Source organism: Zingiber officinale, chromosome 9A, assembly GCF_018446385.1.
Source record: "Zingiber officinale cultivar Zhangliang chromosome 9A, Zo_v1.1, whole genome shotgun sequence".
NCBI lineage: Eukaryota > Viridiplantae > Streptophyta > Magnoliopsida > Zingiberales > Zingiberaceae > Zingiber > Zingiber officinale.
Window position 1 is genome coordinate 5,471,810 of NC_056002.1, and position 16,933 is coordinate 5,488,742.

A 16,933-nucleotide genomic window follows, 5' to 3' on the forward strand; every position below is an offset into this window, starting at 1 on the left:
AGATATAGACTGAGGTGTTCTTGTCTTCATAGGAAATATATCCTCAAAAAATGTAGCATCGCGAAATTCGACAATAGTATTTGCATCTATTCCAGAAATTTCTGATTTAATAATCAGAAATCTATATGCAATACTATTTTGAGTATAACCCAAGAAGATACCATCTACGGTCTTTGAACCAAGTTTTTTCCTTCTGTGTTCAAGTACTAGTACATTTGCAAGGCACCCCCACACTTTAAGGTATTTCAAACTTGTCCTCCGACCTTTCCAAAGCTCATATGGGCTTTTATCCTTAGACCTCATGGGGATTCTATTTAACACATGGCATGTAGTGTATAAAGCTTCCCCCCACATGAAGTTAGGTAACCCAGAACTGTCTAACATGGAATTAATCATATCTTTAAGGGTTCGATTTTTTTCGTTCTGCTATACCGTTGGATTGAGGACTATATGGAGCAGTTACCTCATGAATTATACCTGTATCTTGACAAAATTTTTGAAACAGGTTTGAGGTAAACTCTCCACCCCTATCGGACCTTAACCTCTTAACAGATTTATTTGTTTGATTCTCAGCTTCAGATTTAAAAATCATAAATTTATCTAAAGCTTCATCCTTAGTTTTCAGCAAATAAACACAACAATAACGAGAGTGATCATCAATGAAGGTGATGAAATACCTTTTATGATCTCTCGTTATTACACCGTTAAACTCACAACAGTCAGTATGGATCAATTCTAAAATATCAGAATTTCTCTCAACTGATTTGAAGGGTTTTCGGGTTTATTTATATTGCACACAAACTTCACATTTTTTCTTATCATTTATAGCATGCAGGCCTGTTCAATTGGTCGGTTAACCGGTTTATCGGTTTACCGGTTCCGGTTAATTCCGATTTACCGTCGATTATATAGAACCGGTTAACCAACCGGTATCCTTTCCGGTTGTATCGGTTCCGGTTGAACCGGTTCCGGTCGGTTAACCGGTTTTAACTGAGAACCGATGGGCCGGAGCCCAACGCCCAGCCCATCTATGCCCGATTGGTTACAACTAAACCACGTTCGCTATACAGTATACATTGTAAGAAATTGATATTTTATGAAATTGATGCGTGAGTAAGAAATAACCAAATAAATGAGAAATTAGTGGCAAATTACGATTTCAAGTGCTGGGAAAGTCATAAGTGGGCCCGCTTGACTATTGTTTTTTTTTTTATAATACACTAACTAGTAATTACCTCAAAACTTCTCTCGTGAGTCTAACTCTCTCTCCTCAACTCCACATTCTCCGCCCAAAATCCCGATTCTGCAATTTCTGCCCTAGCCGACTGGCGACTGGGAGGCATCGCTGTAGACGTCGAGTCACGAGTCGCGAGTCGCCGACGTTGTCCAAGAGCAATCTCCGCCACAGCACCACCCGCCATTTGGTCCTATTGTGTTGATCGGTGCGGGTGTGGGCGTGCTGTTGTGTTGCCGACATACGATGGTTCGACCTTCTTCCAAGCAGAAGGAACAAGAAGCTCCAATCGCATCAAATCATAGGCCACCACGCCACTGCCGATCATCGTCACCAACTCCGTTAGAGCGCGTAGAAGCAATCACAGCCACACAGGTAGCACAGTTATCACTGATTCACCATAGCAGAAAAATTTAAAAAGTTGTTGTTTTCTCTTTCTAAAACTTGGACTTCAAAACAGAAGCAATGTGAAGAATTAATTGTGCTCAATATATTGCAGAATGACCCAATGGCAACTGAAGAATCTAACAAGAACACTGAGAGTGACGGTAGCTCTGGCTCGCGATCGAACTAACTTTGACCCGCTAATCAAATTCCGACGGACCGCTGGAACATGATGCACCTCATGCAATGACAGGATTTTTCCAGAGGTGAACCTCAGGTCAACTTGTCTTATCCCAAACACCCTGGCTGCAGAATGGTTCCCCATGGTTACGGAAGTGCCTTCAATTACCTGATAAATAAGGAAGGCAGAGCGATCAGCACAACAGTACACATTTGCACCTGTATCAACTAACCATTCATTAGGTTGATAGATCAAGTTTAGTTCGGGTTTAAAGGTAACAAACCTATTGCTGGTATCGTCACTAGCAGTCACGACATTTGCTTGTGCTTTGATGTTGGACGTATTGCTTTGGTTTTTCTCTTTGTCTTTTCGCTTAGGGCAGAATTTGGCATAATGTCCAATTTGTCCACATGCCATACACGGCTTGGTTACATTTTTCTTTTGAACCTTTGGTTTGGGTTTCATCTTGTTCTTCATTTTCTGATTTTTGAATTTCTTTTTATCAGATGAGACTACTATATTTGCCTTTGGAATAAAATCCATAGGCATTCTTGTATCAACATTTTTATGTTGCTTCCGATGTTCTTCTTCGATATTTAAGGCAATCATCAAATCTTCTAGAGAGATTTTACCTCTCCGATGTTTAAGAGTCATGCCAAAATCTTTCCAACTCGGAGGCAATTTTTCGATGATTGATAAGACCTGAAATTTTTCGGGTAAGGACATATCTCCTTCGGCAAGACCATAAATTTGAACTTGAAATTCATGTGTCTGCTCAATTACAGATTTGCCTTCAACCATTTTGAAGTTTAGGAATTTTGCCACAATGTACTTTTCTAAACCAGAATCTTCGGAGTTGTATTTTTTATCCAAAGATTTCCATAGCTCTTTAGCTGAAGAGGTTGAACAGTACACATCAAATAGTGCGTCTGGGAGGGCAGACAAGATCCTCCCATGGCAGAGATAATCCCTTTGCTTAAACCTCTGTAAGACAACACTATAGACAGGTTCCTCTTCATCAGGTGAAGGAGGATCTGTTTCTATAACGGAGAATAGCCCTAGCGTAGTAAGCCAAAATTCATCCGTTGTTGCCAACGTCTGAAGTTTTGCCCGAAAAATCTTTCGGGTCGGGCACTAGTCTCATCAAACCCCATTACCCTATCATTCACCATGTCTATTGATGCTACAATAAATTCTCTAAAATTGTTGTGATATGATTACGCTAACACAATAATCTATAATTGCACCAATAAACGACAAGCATGCAATAAACGGTAATAAGAGTAAGGTTAAGAATTTGTGTATCTCCGGTTGAAGCGTTGGGCTTGCCGACTGTCTTTAGAGAATTTATTACCGCCCACGGTGTAGAGGCTCTCCAGCAAAATCCTCCCAAGATCCGACAACCGCTCACGCCGTTCGTAGGTACACTCCAAGACGAACGTCGCACTCGAACTCAACCTCAGATTACGGAACCAAGCCTCAGAACTTGGAAAGAAGAAGAAGAAGAAAGCAGAGGAATGCTTTGCTTTTTTTCGGAGTGAGTTGAGTAGCGCACGCACCAAAGCGTACGTCGCTTCTCTTCCTCACGCGGATAGAACCGCGTCGGTTCACTTCCTTACGAGTCGTGTTGCTTCCTCACGCGGACAGAACCAAAGAACAAAAACCAAACCCAAGTGTGTGCGGGTCAGAATCCAGAACCAAACCAAACCAGAGATTGACAAAAACAAACCGGACCGCCTGCAAGCGCAAGGCCCACGAGCCGGGGATTTGCACCCCCCCTACGCGCGATAATCGTGTGCGTCGTGTCCAATTTATGGATTTACCCAGATCCACAAAGCTCTATGCAAGAAAATCAGCAGGCCATGCTTGTGCAGCAACTATAGTTTAGCAGATAATTTTAAGCCTAACACTAGTCAGGGACTGCTAAAACAGGTTGTTCACGAGCTGATTGATGTTCGGGACATTTTGCAACCAAACGTACTCAGGTCGAGAGATGATCAGCATAGCTTGAGATTTTCCATTTAAGTGCCGTCTGCTTCACCATCTTCGTCGCCTCCTGATTCATCCTCATTGTCGAAGTCGGATCCTTTCTGGCAAATAGATTAAACAATCAAAACCTCATTTCATCAGCAACGGTAAACTCAGCTGAAAACGACCATATCTACAAAGGATATGAGAGAATCAAGCATGTTAATCATTCATGGTTCATAGAAGTACCTCATCATCATCATCATCATCATCTCCCTCAAAATCTTCATCATCAACCTCCTGTATAAGCAATGGCCAAAAAACAGATCAATCTTTTTGGAGTCATTACAAAAAGGAAGTCATAGATTACAGCCTCAATATAGTTCGTTCAGCAACAGCAAACACCTTTGCATCACATAGTCAAGCAGTACGCTTGTGCTCTAAAAGTTCAACAAGTATCAATCCAGCAGCATTTAGACATTGGTAAAGAGCAAGTGATAAGGTGTGAAAAAAGAGAATTAACTCACATTGTTGAAATACCTCAATGGATTGGGCCATAAATCTTCCTTCAATATCTCAGCCACCTGAATTGAAAAATAAAAAATAAAAAATATTTCCAGAGTGAGAAGTATGTAACAATGTATAAAGCAGAGAGGAGAAAAAAAAACTTGTATAATTATATATACAACACTAAGCCGAATGATCTATTTGAAGGTGAAAATGCATCAGCAATGTGTCAAAGTACAGCTTCAGAATATATACCTCATCAGAAAATCCTTCTGCAAGATTTTTCTGTTGAGTCTCACTGAACCAGGAAAAGAAACTGCATCATAAAATGAGGGGTTATAAACAAGGAAAAACACATAAATCAGATGCACATGTCAGGCTAGAAATTAATAAGGTCACAAGCTAACCAAAAAAAAAATTGAATGAACTCAAATGTCACATAAAAGTCTGGTTTGTAACTATTTTTATGAAATTAAATAAAAAGTTACTTGTTGGGCTGCACATACCACAATCTCCGTAAATTCAGTATCTTATAGACAAACTATTATTTGTTAATTGAGGAGACAAACAATATAAATTTTAGCATCTCAAATATGCACATGCTTGAAAAGAACAGTTGCGTGTTTTATAACTAGCATGATATAGAATAAATAAGCAATTGAAGTAGTTCACTATCCATGGTGAGGAAGTTTTCTGAGCACATTGTCTATACAGTGAATCAAGCAGGCAACTTAATAATTGCCAAACAAGGGACAGGCTACTAGTAACACAGACATCATAACAAAGTATTAGATCCTCAATTTTTTACATGCTATAATTTTGGAATGGACTGAGAATTAAGATAGTAAGACACATACAAACCTTTCTTCAGAAAAGGGTCTCTTACCCCTTTCCTTTTCATGAACAACACCATTTGCAACATTCTGCAATCAAACACACAAGAATTAGATGCACATGACAAAGAATTGAACATGAAAGGGTTGGCAAAAAAAGATAATAATAATCCCTACCATTCCCTCCTTCCACTCTATCGTTGTGCCCGTTATGTTTGTAATTCCTTCATCGAAGAATGAGTATGTCTTTGTCAAACTTGAATCTTCAAAGTATGGATTTGGGGAGAAATTCTAGGCATACACAAAAATACAAAATGCTAAGAATAACAATGAATAAAAAAGAGCATATAAGCAGCAGAATTAGTTGTACAAGACATGGAGCACTACAATGAAAGAAACAACTCACAAAGGTAATAGAGTAGCCTGATTTCACATCTTTAAAATCTTCCACATTCAAGGAAATCAAATACTTCAATATCTGGAAAATGCTATCAAACTCATCAACAATATTTATGGATCACTAAAGAGTAAATGATGTGCTGAGAAAGACAAAGGCACAAGGATTTCACTCAGACTCTTTGATAGTGCAGATTAGTTCTTAGATCATGGATTGTGAGCAAAATGGAAGTTTTAATGAGTTTAAAATGCCCATGCTCATTAGATCATGATGAAAAGATCATACCTTTTGGTCCTCCTCAGTTATAAGATCAGCTATAACTGGATGACTTAGAAACTGCATACAAAAATAACTTGAACAAGTTAATTTGGGTATCTCTTTGATATACATGACAAGGCAAGAGAAGGAACATAACATACAGCAGTTAACCAGAAATCTGGAATAGATTGAATAATTTCATTCCTCCTGCTATAGATAGGCCTGCGTATCTCATTATATTTCTGTTCCACCTCCAAAACCTTGTCACTTGCCTCCTCATTCACCTATACAAGAAATCTATGATAAAGGAAAAGACTGGCATCTGTAAGGGTAGAATGATAAACTCAATGAGATTCTCTGGGTAGGACCTTTTGTGTTGCACATTGAATCAGTTTGTCAGTTTGTTGCTTGGTAGCAGAAAAGCAAAAGACACTGTGAACATTGCTATGACGAAAACAGGACCAAAAATAATGAGAGATAGCAAGGTATGACAAATAACTATCTAGAATGATCTACCAAAAGTTCAAACGTTTTCTTATTATAGTATATACTTCAATAGTTGGATTTACAACGTGGGTGTATGTGTACATGCATGTGCGAGCATTCAAATGTATGCTAATGCAACTGGAATCTACAAACTTTCTCCATAGCAACCCAGCCAGACTACAAGAAAAACTACGGAGCTAGCCTACGTTGAAACTCGATTACCATGATTTTCATCCAGCAAATAGATTTTTGCATGGGCTCAACAAAATGGTTTGGATAGATAAAGTTCTTCAAAAAGAAGAAATCAAGCGCATTCAAAACATCTGTTGTAAAGCAAGTTTCAAGTAGAGAAAACGGGACATCAAAAAGTTACACTTTTTAGTTTAAAAAAACAGCAACTATGAAATCAAACTTCACCGCTCCGTATGTTACTGGGATCCTTCGACAATACCTCAAAATTAAGCGAGAAAAAAAAAATCTTTTATCTGCGCATTGATTCCGCGCCTAAAGCTAAGCAACCGAGCAGAAAATACAAAGTCAATCATCATGCCAAAGTAATCTAAAACAGTCCATTACCTTCTCGATCTCGTCTTGGATATCCTGTAGCTTCTCGATGGAGACGACGAGCTCGCCGTCAATGTGGTCGGTGCCCTCCTCCTCAAACTTCGATTTCTTCCCTTTATCCGCCACCGTCATCCTGGTTGCTAAACCTTTCTGCATCCAAAACCCTAACTCTGCTACTTCCTAAAGCGACGGAGAAGCAGCGCGTCCGGAAGAGAGGGAGGTTTTAGCCACTGGCGGTGAGAGGTATACCTAAACAGAGCCAGTCATGTGTCATTCCCTTTATGAGATATCCTCACCTCCATAATTAATGTGTCACATTAAAATGAAAAAAAATCTATTATTCCCTTTACAGTTAAAAAAATCTTCATATAATTTTTTTTGTAAGTTCTATCTTACAAATCACATATCTTTATTTAATTATTTTTTATTTAATTATTTTTTATTTAATATTTCTATATAATTTTTACTTAATATTTTAATTAATTCTCATTTTAAATTTAATTTATTTATAATTTATAATTAATAAATTAATGAACTTATGATTTTTAATTTAATTTAATTTATATTTTTTAATATTTAATTAATTTATGAATTTTAATTTAATTATAGTGATTTGTATTCTTTCTAATTTATCAAATATATTTATTTTTCAAAGAAAGTGTGTAATTTAACTATTAAATAAAATATTTAATGATTTTTAAAAAGTGTAATATTATTTTTTCCAATGATTAATGGTTTTATCTTAAAAGAAAAAAAATAGATTTAAAAAATTAAATTTAATCTTAAACTAAAAACCTCAAAATTTATCTCGACATTTATTAGAATTTTTTTGTTAAGTTTTTTTAACTTTACAATCCTTTTAAAAAGTTTGCATTAGGGATGTTCTAAAGTCGCCTCCGTCGTATATTTCCAGATGTCGAAGTTTGATGTGTATCCAACGAGAGGGACACTGGAGGTAACTATACCGTGTAAATCCGAGAGACTGGTGAGCGGGCTCAACTCCATAGGCATAGTCCATACTCTACTGTCGTGAGTGACGTCGGGCTTCTCCAGCCGTCCGATCTGAAATCATGATTTCTGATGGACGTCGTAGTTATGGACACGTCGCGAAGAACCCAACCAGCCAGAGATACTCAAGGAAGGGGCCCTCGTAGGGGTGTAATCAAGCCGAGCTGAGCCGAACTCTTGAATGTTTGAGTTTGACTCGTTTATAATCGAACCAAGTTTGAGCTTTATTTAACAAATATATTCATAGCTCACGAATTTATTCGAGCTTTTATCGAACTTAAACAAGCTTAATAAATATAAATTATAAATTTAAATATTCATTAAAAACTAAATTATATATTTAGATAAAATTATAATATTCTTATTAAAATTTATAATTTTAGTTTAATAAATAAATTTAATATATTTGTCTATATTTTTCATAAGTATAAAATCTATAAATTCAATATCAAAACTATTATTTTTTCATTTAAAAGTTGATTAATGAGTTTACTAACGAACATGTTCATGAGCTAACGAGCCGAGTATTGTAAAGCTTGAACTTGATTTGTTTATCTTAACGAACCTCACTAAACGAGCTAAAATGAGTTTTTATCGAATCGAGCTTTGAATAACTCACGAGCAACTTGGTTCATTAATTTACACCTCTAGACCCTCGGAATAGGATAAAGCAAGCATATGCATGTGCCTAAGATCCCTACGTTCCGGGACCTATTAATTACTACAAATATATGATACGTCCAATTAAATAGATTTAATTCCTTTTCTAAAAAAACAAATAAATAATTATAAATAGTTTTTTATCAACTAAATTTATAAAATTATCAAACGACGTGGAACAATTTAAAATTACCAAATTAAATATTCAATCCCCATTTTACCCCTAATTAATCGATTGAGAAAAAAATCAGTTCAATTTATTTTTAAAATTTTGAGTAAATCAGTCGACTGACTTGCTTTTATATGAACAACGCTATGGTATAAAAATTGATTTTGGATAAAAATGATAAATGGATCAAACGACCTTGAATTGACATAAAACTAATTTCTATATGTTCAGCTAGTTCTTCTGATTATATTCATATTTTCAAACGTCAATTTGATAAGAATAATAATTTTTTGAACACAAATGTGTTTAAAAAATTTAATTTGTAAAATCATCGCTCTTAATATATTGAGACAAATTGACGTTTAAAGACATGAATATAATCAGCAAAAATAGACCAACATATAGAAGTTAGTTTCAAGTCAATCAGAGTTCATTTGATTCATGTGAATTCATGTTCAAAAAATCATTACTCTTAATATATTAAGTCAAATTAATTTTTTATAGCATGAATATAATCAACAAAACTAGTTGAGAGTTAGTTTCATGTCAATAAGAGTTCATTTAATCCATCAGTGGATTTTACCAGGTCAATTAGTCGATTTTACCCGGTAAAATCGGTTGATAAATCAAACGAACTCGGATTGACATGAAACTATCTCTTATATGTTGAGCTAGTTCTCCTGATTATATTCATGTTCTTAAACATTAATTTGACCAAATATATTAAAAGTAATGATTTTTTTTAACACTAATATGTTTAAAAAATTTAATTCATATTAAAAATCACTACTTTTAATATAATATACTGAATCAAATTAACATTTGAGAGTATGTATATAATAAGGATAAGTAGACGAATACATAGGAATTTATTTTATGTCAATTCAAGGACATTTGATATATAAGTCGATTTTGTCAAAATTAGCTGATTGATTAATCTTGAATTAACATGAAATTATCTCTTATCTACTTCTCTTTATTTTATATGTCTTTAAACTTTAATTTGATTCTTAAAAGCAATTATTTTTTAAACAATGAATTAAATTTTTCATCAACCAATTTTGTACAAAATCGATTTAATATAAAAACAAATCAATCGACTAATTTTTATTATCAATCGACTCATTTTCTCAAAATTATGAAATTTCGGCACATAAATAAATTGATTTGACTGATAAAAAAAACAGTCGACTTATTTTGAAAGAGAAATCAATTTAACTGATCTTTTTATCAATCGGTTGATTATGAGTAAAATAAAAATTGGATATATGATTTTATAATTTTTAAATTATCCTACTTAATTTGATAATTTCAAAAACTGTTCGATAAAAAACTGAATTTATAACAAAAAGTATCATGAGAGACCCTTCCAGGGTAATAGAGAGTCCATAAAGCTTAGGGCGATCTAAGAAGAGATCGATAAGTTTGATTGATGTTGCCCCTTCAACTTGGAGAAGATGTTGACACATGGACCTAACTTTAGAGGTTGGCCTATGGACCAAAGATCTTTGAACACTTGAGCAATAAATTATATGGGAGGATGTCGCATGGGCATGGCAAGCTAGTTGAAACTAGTCCGTGCTAGGGGTATTATCACCATTGAATTAGACCAGCTCGCTTTATTAGTGGTAAGGATATAGTTTTCCTTTATTTTCTAGTTTATGACACTACTTTTTGCGTCTCGTGAAGGCACTGGCGTAACAACAACGGATAACATGTAATCTTTTAGTGGTTATAACTTGCAATCAATTCTTGAAAAGAAAGTTATCTCGATTAAGAATATTGAATTATTTTGCTACTAAGATTTGTCCAGTGGCATTAAAAGTATTTTTGTTATTGTTTTTTTTTATCCTCGAATGAGTCATTGGTGAATTAATGAGTTATCTTTGACGTGGGCACATTGATGAAGGTCGAAGGAGGGTTGGCCATCTAAAAATCTAGCAAAGGTGGAAAGAGAGAAAGAGAGTATTAGAATGGAGGTTGGGATGTCCCAAATTATCATATATATATATATATATATACCTTTTCCCATATGAGTAGACTCATTTTATAACACTACTGAAGAAGAAATAGTACTCCTCTTATCATTGTTGGATGTCATATCCTATTAAAAACAAGTGTCACGTCGTTGTATAAGAGGGTCACGTCATTCATGTTCTGTATTATAGAAGGTCATGTAAGGTCATATCATGCCACACTATAAAAATTGATCATTTTAAGATAATTTTATTTAAAAATGATCGCAAAATTAATTTGTGATGATATTTGTTATGAAAAAATTTTCGTCATAAAAAAAACCGTTACCAAATTTTGCGACAAAAATAATATATGTTCGTTGCAAATTTGTGACGAAAAAGAATTCGTCGTGAAATTTCATAATTAATCTATGTTAGGACATTTCGACGAGCTAGAGGAGGAGAGGGGGGAGGTGATTAGCTCCGTTTGTTGCAGTGTGAAATTCGAAGCAATGTTAACACCTTCGTTTTACTTGGTATTCACCTCGTTGGGATAAGTAATTCAAGAGTCAACTCTTCTCACTTACAGTGCACTATGAAAACCTCCTTTTATGAGATGAAAAAACCTCATATAAGCAAATACGGGATTCGACAAGAACAAGTAAATAAATACAAGAATAAGTAACTTTGCTTTTGATCTCTTACTAGTGTGGATCATCTCTTAGTGCTTGAAAATATAATAACACTTTGCTCAAAAAAACCTTCAAGAACCAATGATGATAAACAGAGAACAATCGAAGAAGTAATGTAATTGGGTTTGAATCTTGCCAAATGCCTTTATAGAAAAGTTGATTATGAGATTATCTGGTGTCCAGGAAACGTTTTACATTTGATTTAAGAATTCACTCTAACAACTCATTTTATTATCTGGTGTTCTGGCAACACTTCTCACATGGAGCATTAATTTAAGAATTCACTCTAACAACTCATTTTCTTAAGGATAATATTAAATAGCTAGAGTCAACCATAATGAAACGTTTTACATTTGATTGACCTGCATTAATTAAAATTGTATATGATAATAAAACACTTTATATTCATATTCTGATTATGAGATTCTAATTGATGTGGTAATGATGAAAGATCCCATCCCGCTATCACGATGGAGATCAAAGGAGATTAAAGTCAATGTGGTTAACATGTAGATGACATCGCCCGATCGGGTGAAGTATACCTCGACCGGATAGAAGGCTCCAACCCCCCGCCGCCTTTGACACATGAAGAAGTGAAACGATCGACGCTCAATGGACAAGGTGCAGAAGTCGCCCGAGCGGCTTACCCGCTCGACAAGGCACCATATTCATCATCGGTAGATAGAACTACGACCGAGCGGCTACCCCGCTCAACCAGGCGACCGATCCTGCCATCGACAAAGTTCAGCTTCGGCCGAGCGACTAACCTGCTCGACCTGACAACGGGTCTTGGCAATGGCAGGGTGAAACTTCGGTTGAACTGACACACAAAGGAGCATCGAGGTTCTAGCCGACCAGACGAGGCACCAGGACGGCGGAATTCCGGCCGAGCGGCCAACCCGCTCGGCCTAGCCGTACACTCCTGATAATATCCAGTGATATCCTTTGAGGAGTTAGTGCTGCCGACACTAGGCATGAACTGCCAGAATATCGTATGATGAAAGCTTCTACTATCACTTTAGAGATATGCTCAGCCCGTTAAGGTACCGTGTCAGGGGCATTTTACTGACGAGTCTTTTCAGGGAAGCTTTGAGAAACGTACTCACCTTGGGAAGCGTGCACGCACGCTACCGGAGTTCTATATAAAGGGGGGGGGGGTCCAAACATCGACGGAGGTATACGATATTCACTGCTTGTGTTATAGTCTTCTCGTTGCTCCGCTTTATTTTTCATCACTGGTGACTGACTTGAACGTTGGAGGACCAACGTCGGGGACCCTTTTTCCTGACTCGGCACTAACGTAGTTTATGTTATAGGTCCGAGCGAAGTCTATAGAGGTCAACATGAATATTATATCACCAACTTTCCATTTCTTCGACTTTCAGATAAGATCACTAGCCATTAAAATTTATCATTTTCCTAATTGCTAATTAGCTCGTCTATGCCCACCATGGCAGCCTGTGAGGTTGCAAGGGTCCATTCAGCAATTCTCCTTTATAATTTCCAGGAACTATTAATGCACCTGCATGTTAGTTAATTGGGATTAATTATCATTGTTAACGATGGCAATTGATTGCTCGTCTAGAAATTAAAGGAAATCATGCATGACGACAACTCGATCACCATGTGAAGTTGGTGAAGAGTTTAATTTACATAATAAATATTTCTCAAAGGATATATTAATTCACGTGGAAATAAATATTTTACATAATAAAATTTTAAAAAACTATTAAATATTCAAGAATATTTGTTAATCTTGTTGTTCAATTGAGTATCAAGCTTATTTACATGGTTCATTAATAACTTTACACTTATCTTTGGGTTATGGTGCCACGGTGAAACATTTAAATTGTCATACCCATAATTTAAAACCCAACTACCTCATAATAAGGGCATGATTAAAAAATACCGAACTTTTGAACTGACTACCACTTCACGAATTTATCTTTTTTCTTAGTAGCTTTACACTCCATCTACTGTCCATTTTATTCGACCTGTCAGTGCCTATTATGTACAACTTATTTTACTCGTTTTACCTCGATTATTATTTTGCTGTTAGATTTATCATATATATTCATTAAATTTATTGAGCCACAAATGAGATTTTATTGATAATAATATATTCGAAATCATATTTCATTGACTCATTCTCCTGTAGAAGAACAAAAATAGGAAAAAGTACACATGATATACACTTCCCTCTGTTTTAATCGTCTGCATGTCGATTTACGATCGAAAGATCTAAACAAGCTACCTTTTTTGGTAATTTTTTAGTCAGAGCAAATCATCCAGGAAGCCATCCTGCCCTTCGGTCTCGTCCAGCAGCCACGACTCCAGATACGACATCAACGGCGGCGGAGGCGGCGAGGAGTTCTCGTTCAGCCCCGCAGCCGCCGCCGACGTACTAACGCTCCCCTGGCTCGACGCCTGCTCGCTCCGCCCCGGCCCGCCGGAGCCGGCTCCGCGGAGGCCGGGCTTCATCCACGTCTGCAGGAGCCGCGAGATGTTCTCGGTGCTGGAGGCGAAGCTGGTGACGGACGCCTCCGGCGGCGGCCTCTCCACCGCCTGCAGGGCCTCGCTGAGCGCCCTCTTCGCCATGTCGATGTCCGCCTGCAGGCACTTCTCCCACAGCCCTTTCGCCATCGACCTGCAGCTCGGCTGGATACAGCACTTGGGGTCGTTCTCCAGCTTCCAGAGCTTCTTCTTCAGGTGCGTGTTCCAGTGGTTCTTGATGTCGTTGTCCGTCCTCTCTGGCAGATACGAAGCGATCGCCGCCCATCTGTTTCCCAGCAGAGCTTGGAGGTGCACGATGAGCTTCTCCTCTTGATCCGTGAAGTTTCCCCTCCTTATCCCCGGCCGGAGGTAGTTCGTCTACCGGAGCCTGCAACTCTTGCTACATCTCAAATATATATATATATATATATATATATATATATATATATATATACTTACAGGGCTTTTGAGAATCCAAGAATATATAGAAGAAATAAAAACAGAGAATTCAAAAAATAATAATAATAAAATACCAGTATTCGTAGGAACAGCGCTCCAATTTCCAGTGCTATGTTCTTGGATGTAGAAGACTAAGATTATGTCCTCTTTTGGAGTCCATGGCCCCTTTTTGACGCCATTGATTCTGTCGGAGAGCGGAGAGGATGGACGCCGGGATAGCTGACACGAACATTGACTCATAGAGACTTCGATCAAGGTGAGCAATAGAGGGGCGCCCGGGCCTTCAACACTCATGGCAGTCCCCAAAATGTAAGAGCATCCGCATTGCCATTAACGCGTTCGTGCGTTAATGGCAATATGTTATTTTTTTAAAAAAATTTGTACTCGTTAACTTATTCAAATAATTGAACTCGTTAACTTAAAGTAGCAAAAAAATATGCCACGTTGACATTAATGGTTCTAAGTATGAACAACATTATGGATGCTTTAATAAGAAAGGGATAGTGGAGCAATGAAGAAGGAGAGGAAGGAAGGTCGAATATAGACCCGACCCCGGGCCGGATCTGGCCCGGATTCGGTCGGGGCTCGTAACCGGGTCAACGAGTCAGTTGCCCGTTGACTCGGTTCCCCAGGTCGAATCGGAATCGGCCGGCAACTTGCCGGGCTGATTCTGATTCATTTGTTGTAAAACCGGCGGGTGACCAGCGGTTCAACCCACAGGTTCAGTCGTAATTTTTTTTTTTTTTGTAACGACTTGAACCACCGGTTCATAGCTGTTGAAACCGGCGGTTCATAGTTGTTGGGGGGATTTTTTGGGCATTTTTTCAATAGTTAGGATCATTTGACCATTTTTTGATCAATGACTATAATTTAGTGTCCGTTACTATCAAAATTCTATAAATAGATAGCTCATTTCATCATTTTTACACACATCTTCTCTACTCTTACTCTTAATCTCAATTTCGTATTCTCTATACGCTTTCGTTTCCAATTTTCAATTACAATGGAAGGAGGTCGCGGAGGTGCATCATCTCGAGCTCGGAAAGAAAAGCAAATAATGAATCCGCGGGAGGAGGACCCCAACATTCAACCCACCAATGATGAGATCGAGAATCTTCCGAATCCGACACCCGAAATACAAGGAAGTACTGATGTAATCACTTCTAAGGTTCGGGAACTTCCTCCTCTAAAGTCTTCTATTTTCACTAAATATTTTGAGAAGGTTACTCGTCTGTCGGGAGAAATGCGTGCAAAATGTAAGCACTGCAATGCTTCCTACAAATTTCAAGCCGGCGGTGGCTATGGGTCGTTGAAACGACATATAGAAACGAAGCACCCGACGAAATATGGACTCGACCGTTCTCAAACACAATTATCAAGATTTTCTTCAACTAGCGGTAGTACCGATTCCGGTTTATTTTTATATTCGGATAATAAATTAAGAGAATCATTAGTTAAATTTATTTTCATAGAACATCTTTCTTTTAGTTTTGGATCTAAATGCACATTTGAAGATTTTTGTAAAGAATCTCTTAATCCATGTGCTAAACGTGTTCTTAGGACTACACTTATTCGTACAATTAAAAAATTAGTAAAATAAGGAAGAAAAATTTAATTGATGAATTTAGTAAATTAGATAATAAAGTTTCTTTATGTTCCGATATTTGGAGTGATTATTGGCAAACACATTCATATATGGGTGTGACTTGTCATTGAATCGATAACCCTTGGAACCTCCAAAAAAGATTGTTAGTTTATAGAGTTTTTGATGAATTACATAATGCTCATAACATCACATAATTATTATGTTTAATTTTAGAAGAATATGACTTAACTCATAAAATATTTTCAATATCATTAGATAATGCTAGTTCCAATACCGCTTGTATAGATAATCTAAAATTTGTTTGTCAACCTATTATTGACGGTTTATTTTTTCATATTCGTTGTGTATGCCATGTTTTAAATTTATGTGTTCAAAATGGTATAAAATTTTTAGAAAGTTATATTAAACCAATTAGAATTGTAATTTCTTATTTATGGTCTCATCCATCTATAATGAAACAATGGGGTAGTTTTTGTAAAATTAATGGAATGAGACCTAAAAAATTTTCACGTGATGTACCAACACGTTGGAATTCAATATACCAATTATTACAAGATTCATTTCAATATAAAGAATTATTATGTTCATTTTTTGCACAAAATATTAGCACTAATATATATTTATTTTCACAACAATGGAATATTTATAGTAGTATTTGTGAAATTTTAAAAGTATTTAATAATGCAATCGAACAACTTTCGGTGTTTATTACCCCACTGCTCAATTAGTTTTAGAAATTTTTTCTAATATAGTATTAGTTTTAAATGAACATATTAATAATGAATCTTTATCTCCTTGCATCTTAGCTATGAAAACTAAATGGGAAAAATATTTTTATTTAATTCCTGAAATTTATTTAATTGCATTTGATTTGGATCCTAGATTTAAATTAGAAGTTTTATAAGAAATGTTAACTTTATATTATGGCGCTTTAATTCCAATTAAAGATTCTTCTTCCCCTGATCCTGTTAATATTATATATAATGTTAGAATTTATTTATATGATATTTATAATCAATATTATGCAAAATATAGAACACAAACTAATATTTCTGAAATATAACAAACTACTAGTAGTA

The 16,933-nt window shown here is 36.3% G+C and overlaps 1 protein-coding gene and 1 pseudogene across 2 annotated transcripts; both read right to left on the reverse strand.

Moving 5' to 3' along the window:
• Window positions 1-3,641: 3,641 nt before the first annotated feature.
• LOC122021737 (NAP1-related protein 2-like) lies at window positions 3,642-7,101 on the reverse strand. Of its 2 annotated transcripts, none has more exons than XM_042579889.1 (10): window positions 6,825-7,101; window positions 5,924-6,046; window positions 5,790-5,840; window positions 5,514-5,585; window positions 5,285-5,398; window positions 5,136-5,197; window positions 4,530-4,590; window positions 4,308-4,351; window positions 4,017-4,067; window positions 3,642-3,889 (listed from the first exon to the last, which is right to left on the reverse strand). In XM_042579889.1, exons 1-10 carry the CDS (start codon window positions 6,966-6,968, stop codon window positions 3,781-3,783), a joined length of 831 nt encoding a protein of 276 aa, XP_042435823.1. In that variant the 5' UTR covers window positions 6,969-7,101; the 3' UTR covers window positions 3,642-3,780. The 2 variants fall into 2 exon arrangements, with proteins under 2 accessions (XP_042435823.1, XP_042435824.1); XM_042579890.1 differs by having other exon boundaries at window positions 4,295-4,351; window positions 6,825-7,099.
• Window positions 7,102-13,505: 6,404 nt separating this feature from the next.
• LOC122021307 lies at window positions 13,506-14,498 on the reverse strand (annotated as a pseudogene).
• Between the last annotated feature and the right edge of the window lie 2,435 nt (window positions 14,499-16,933).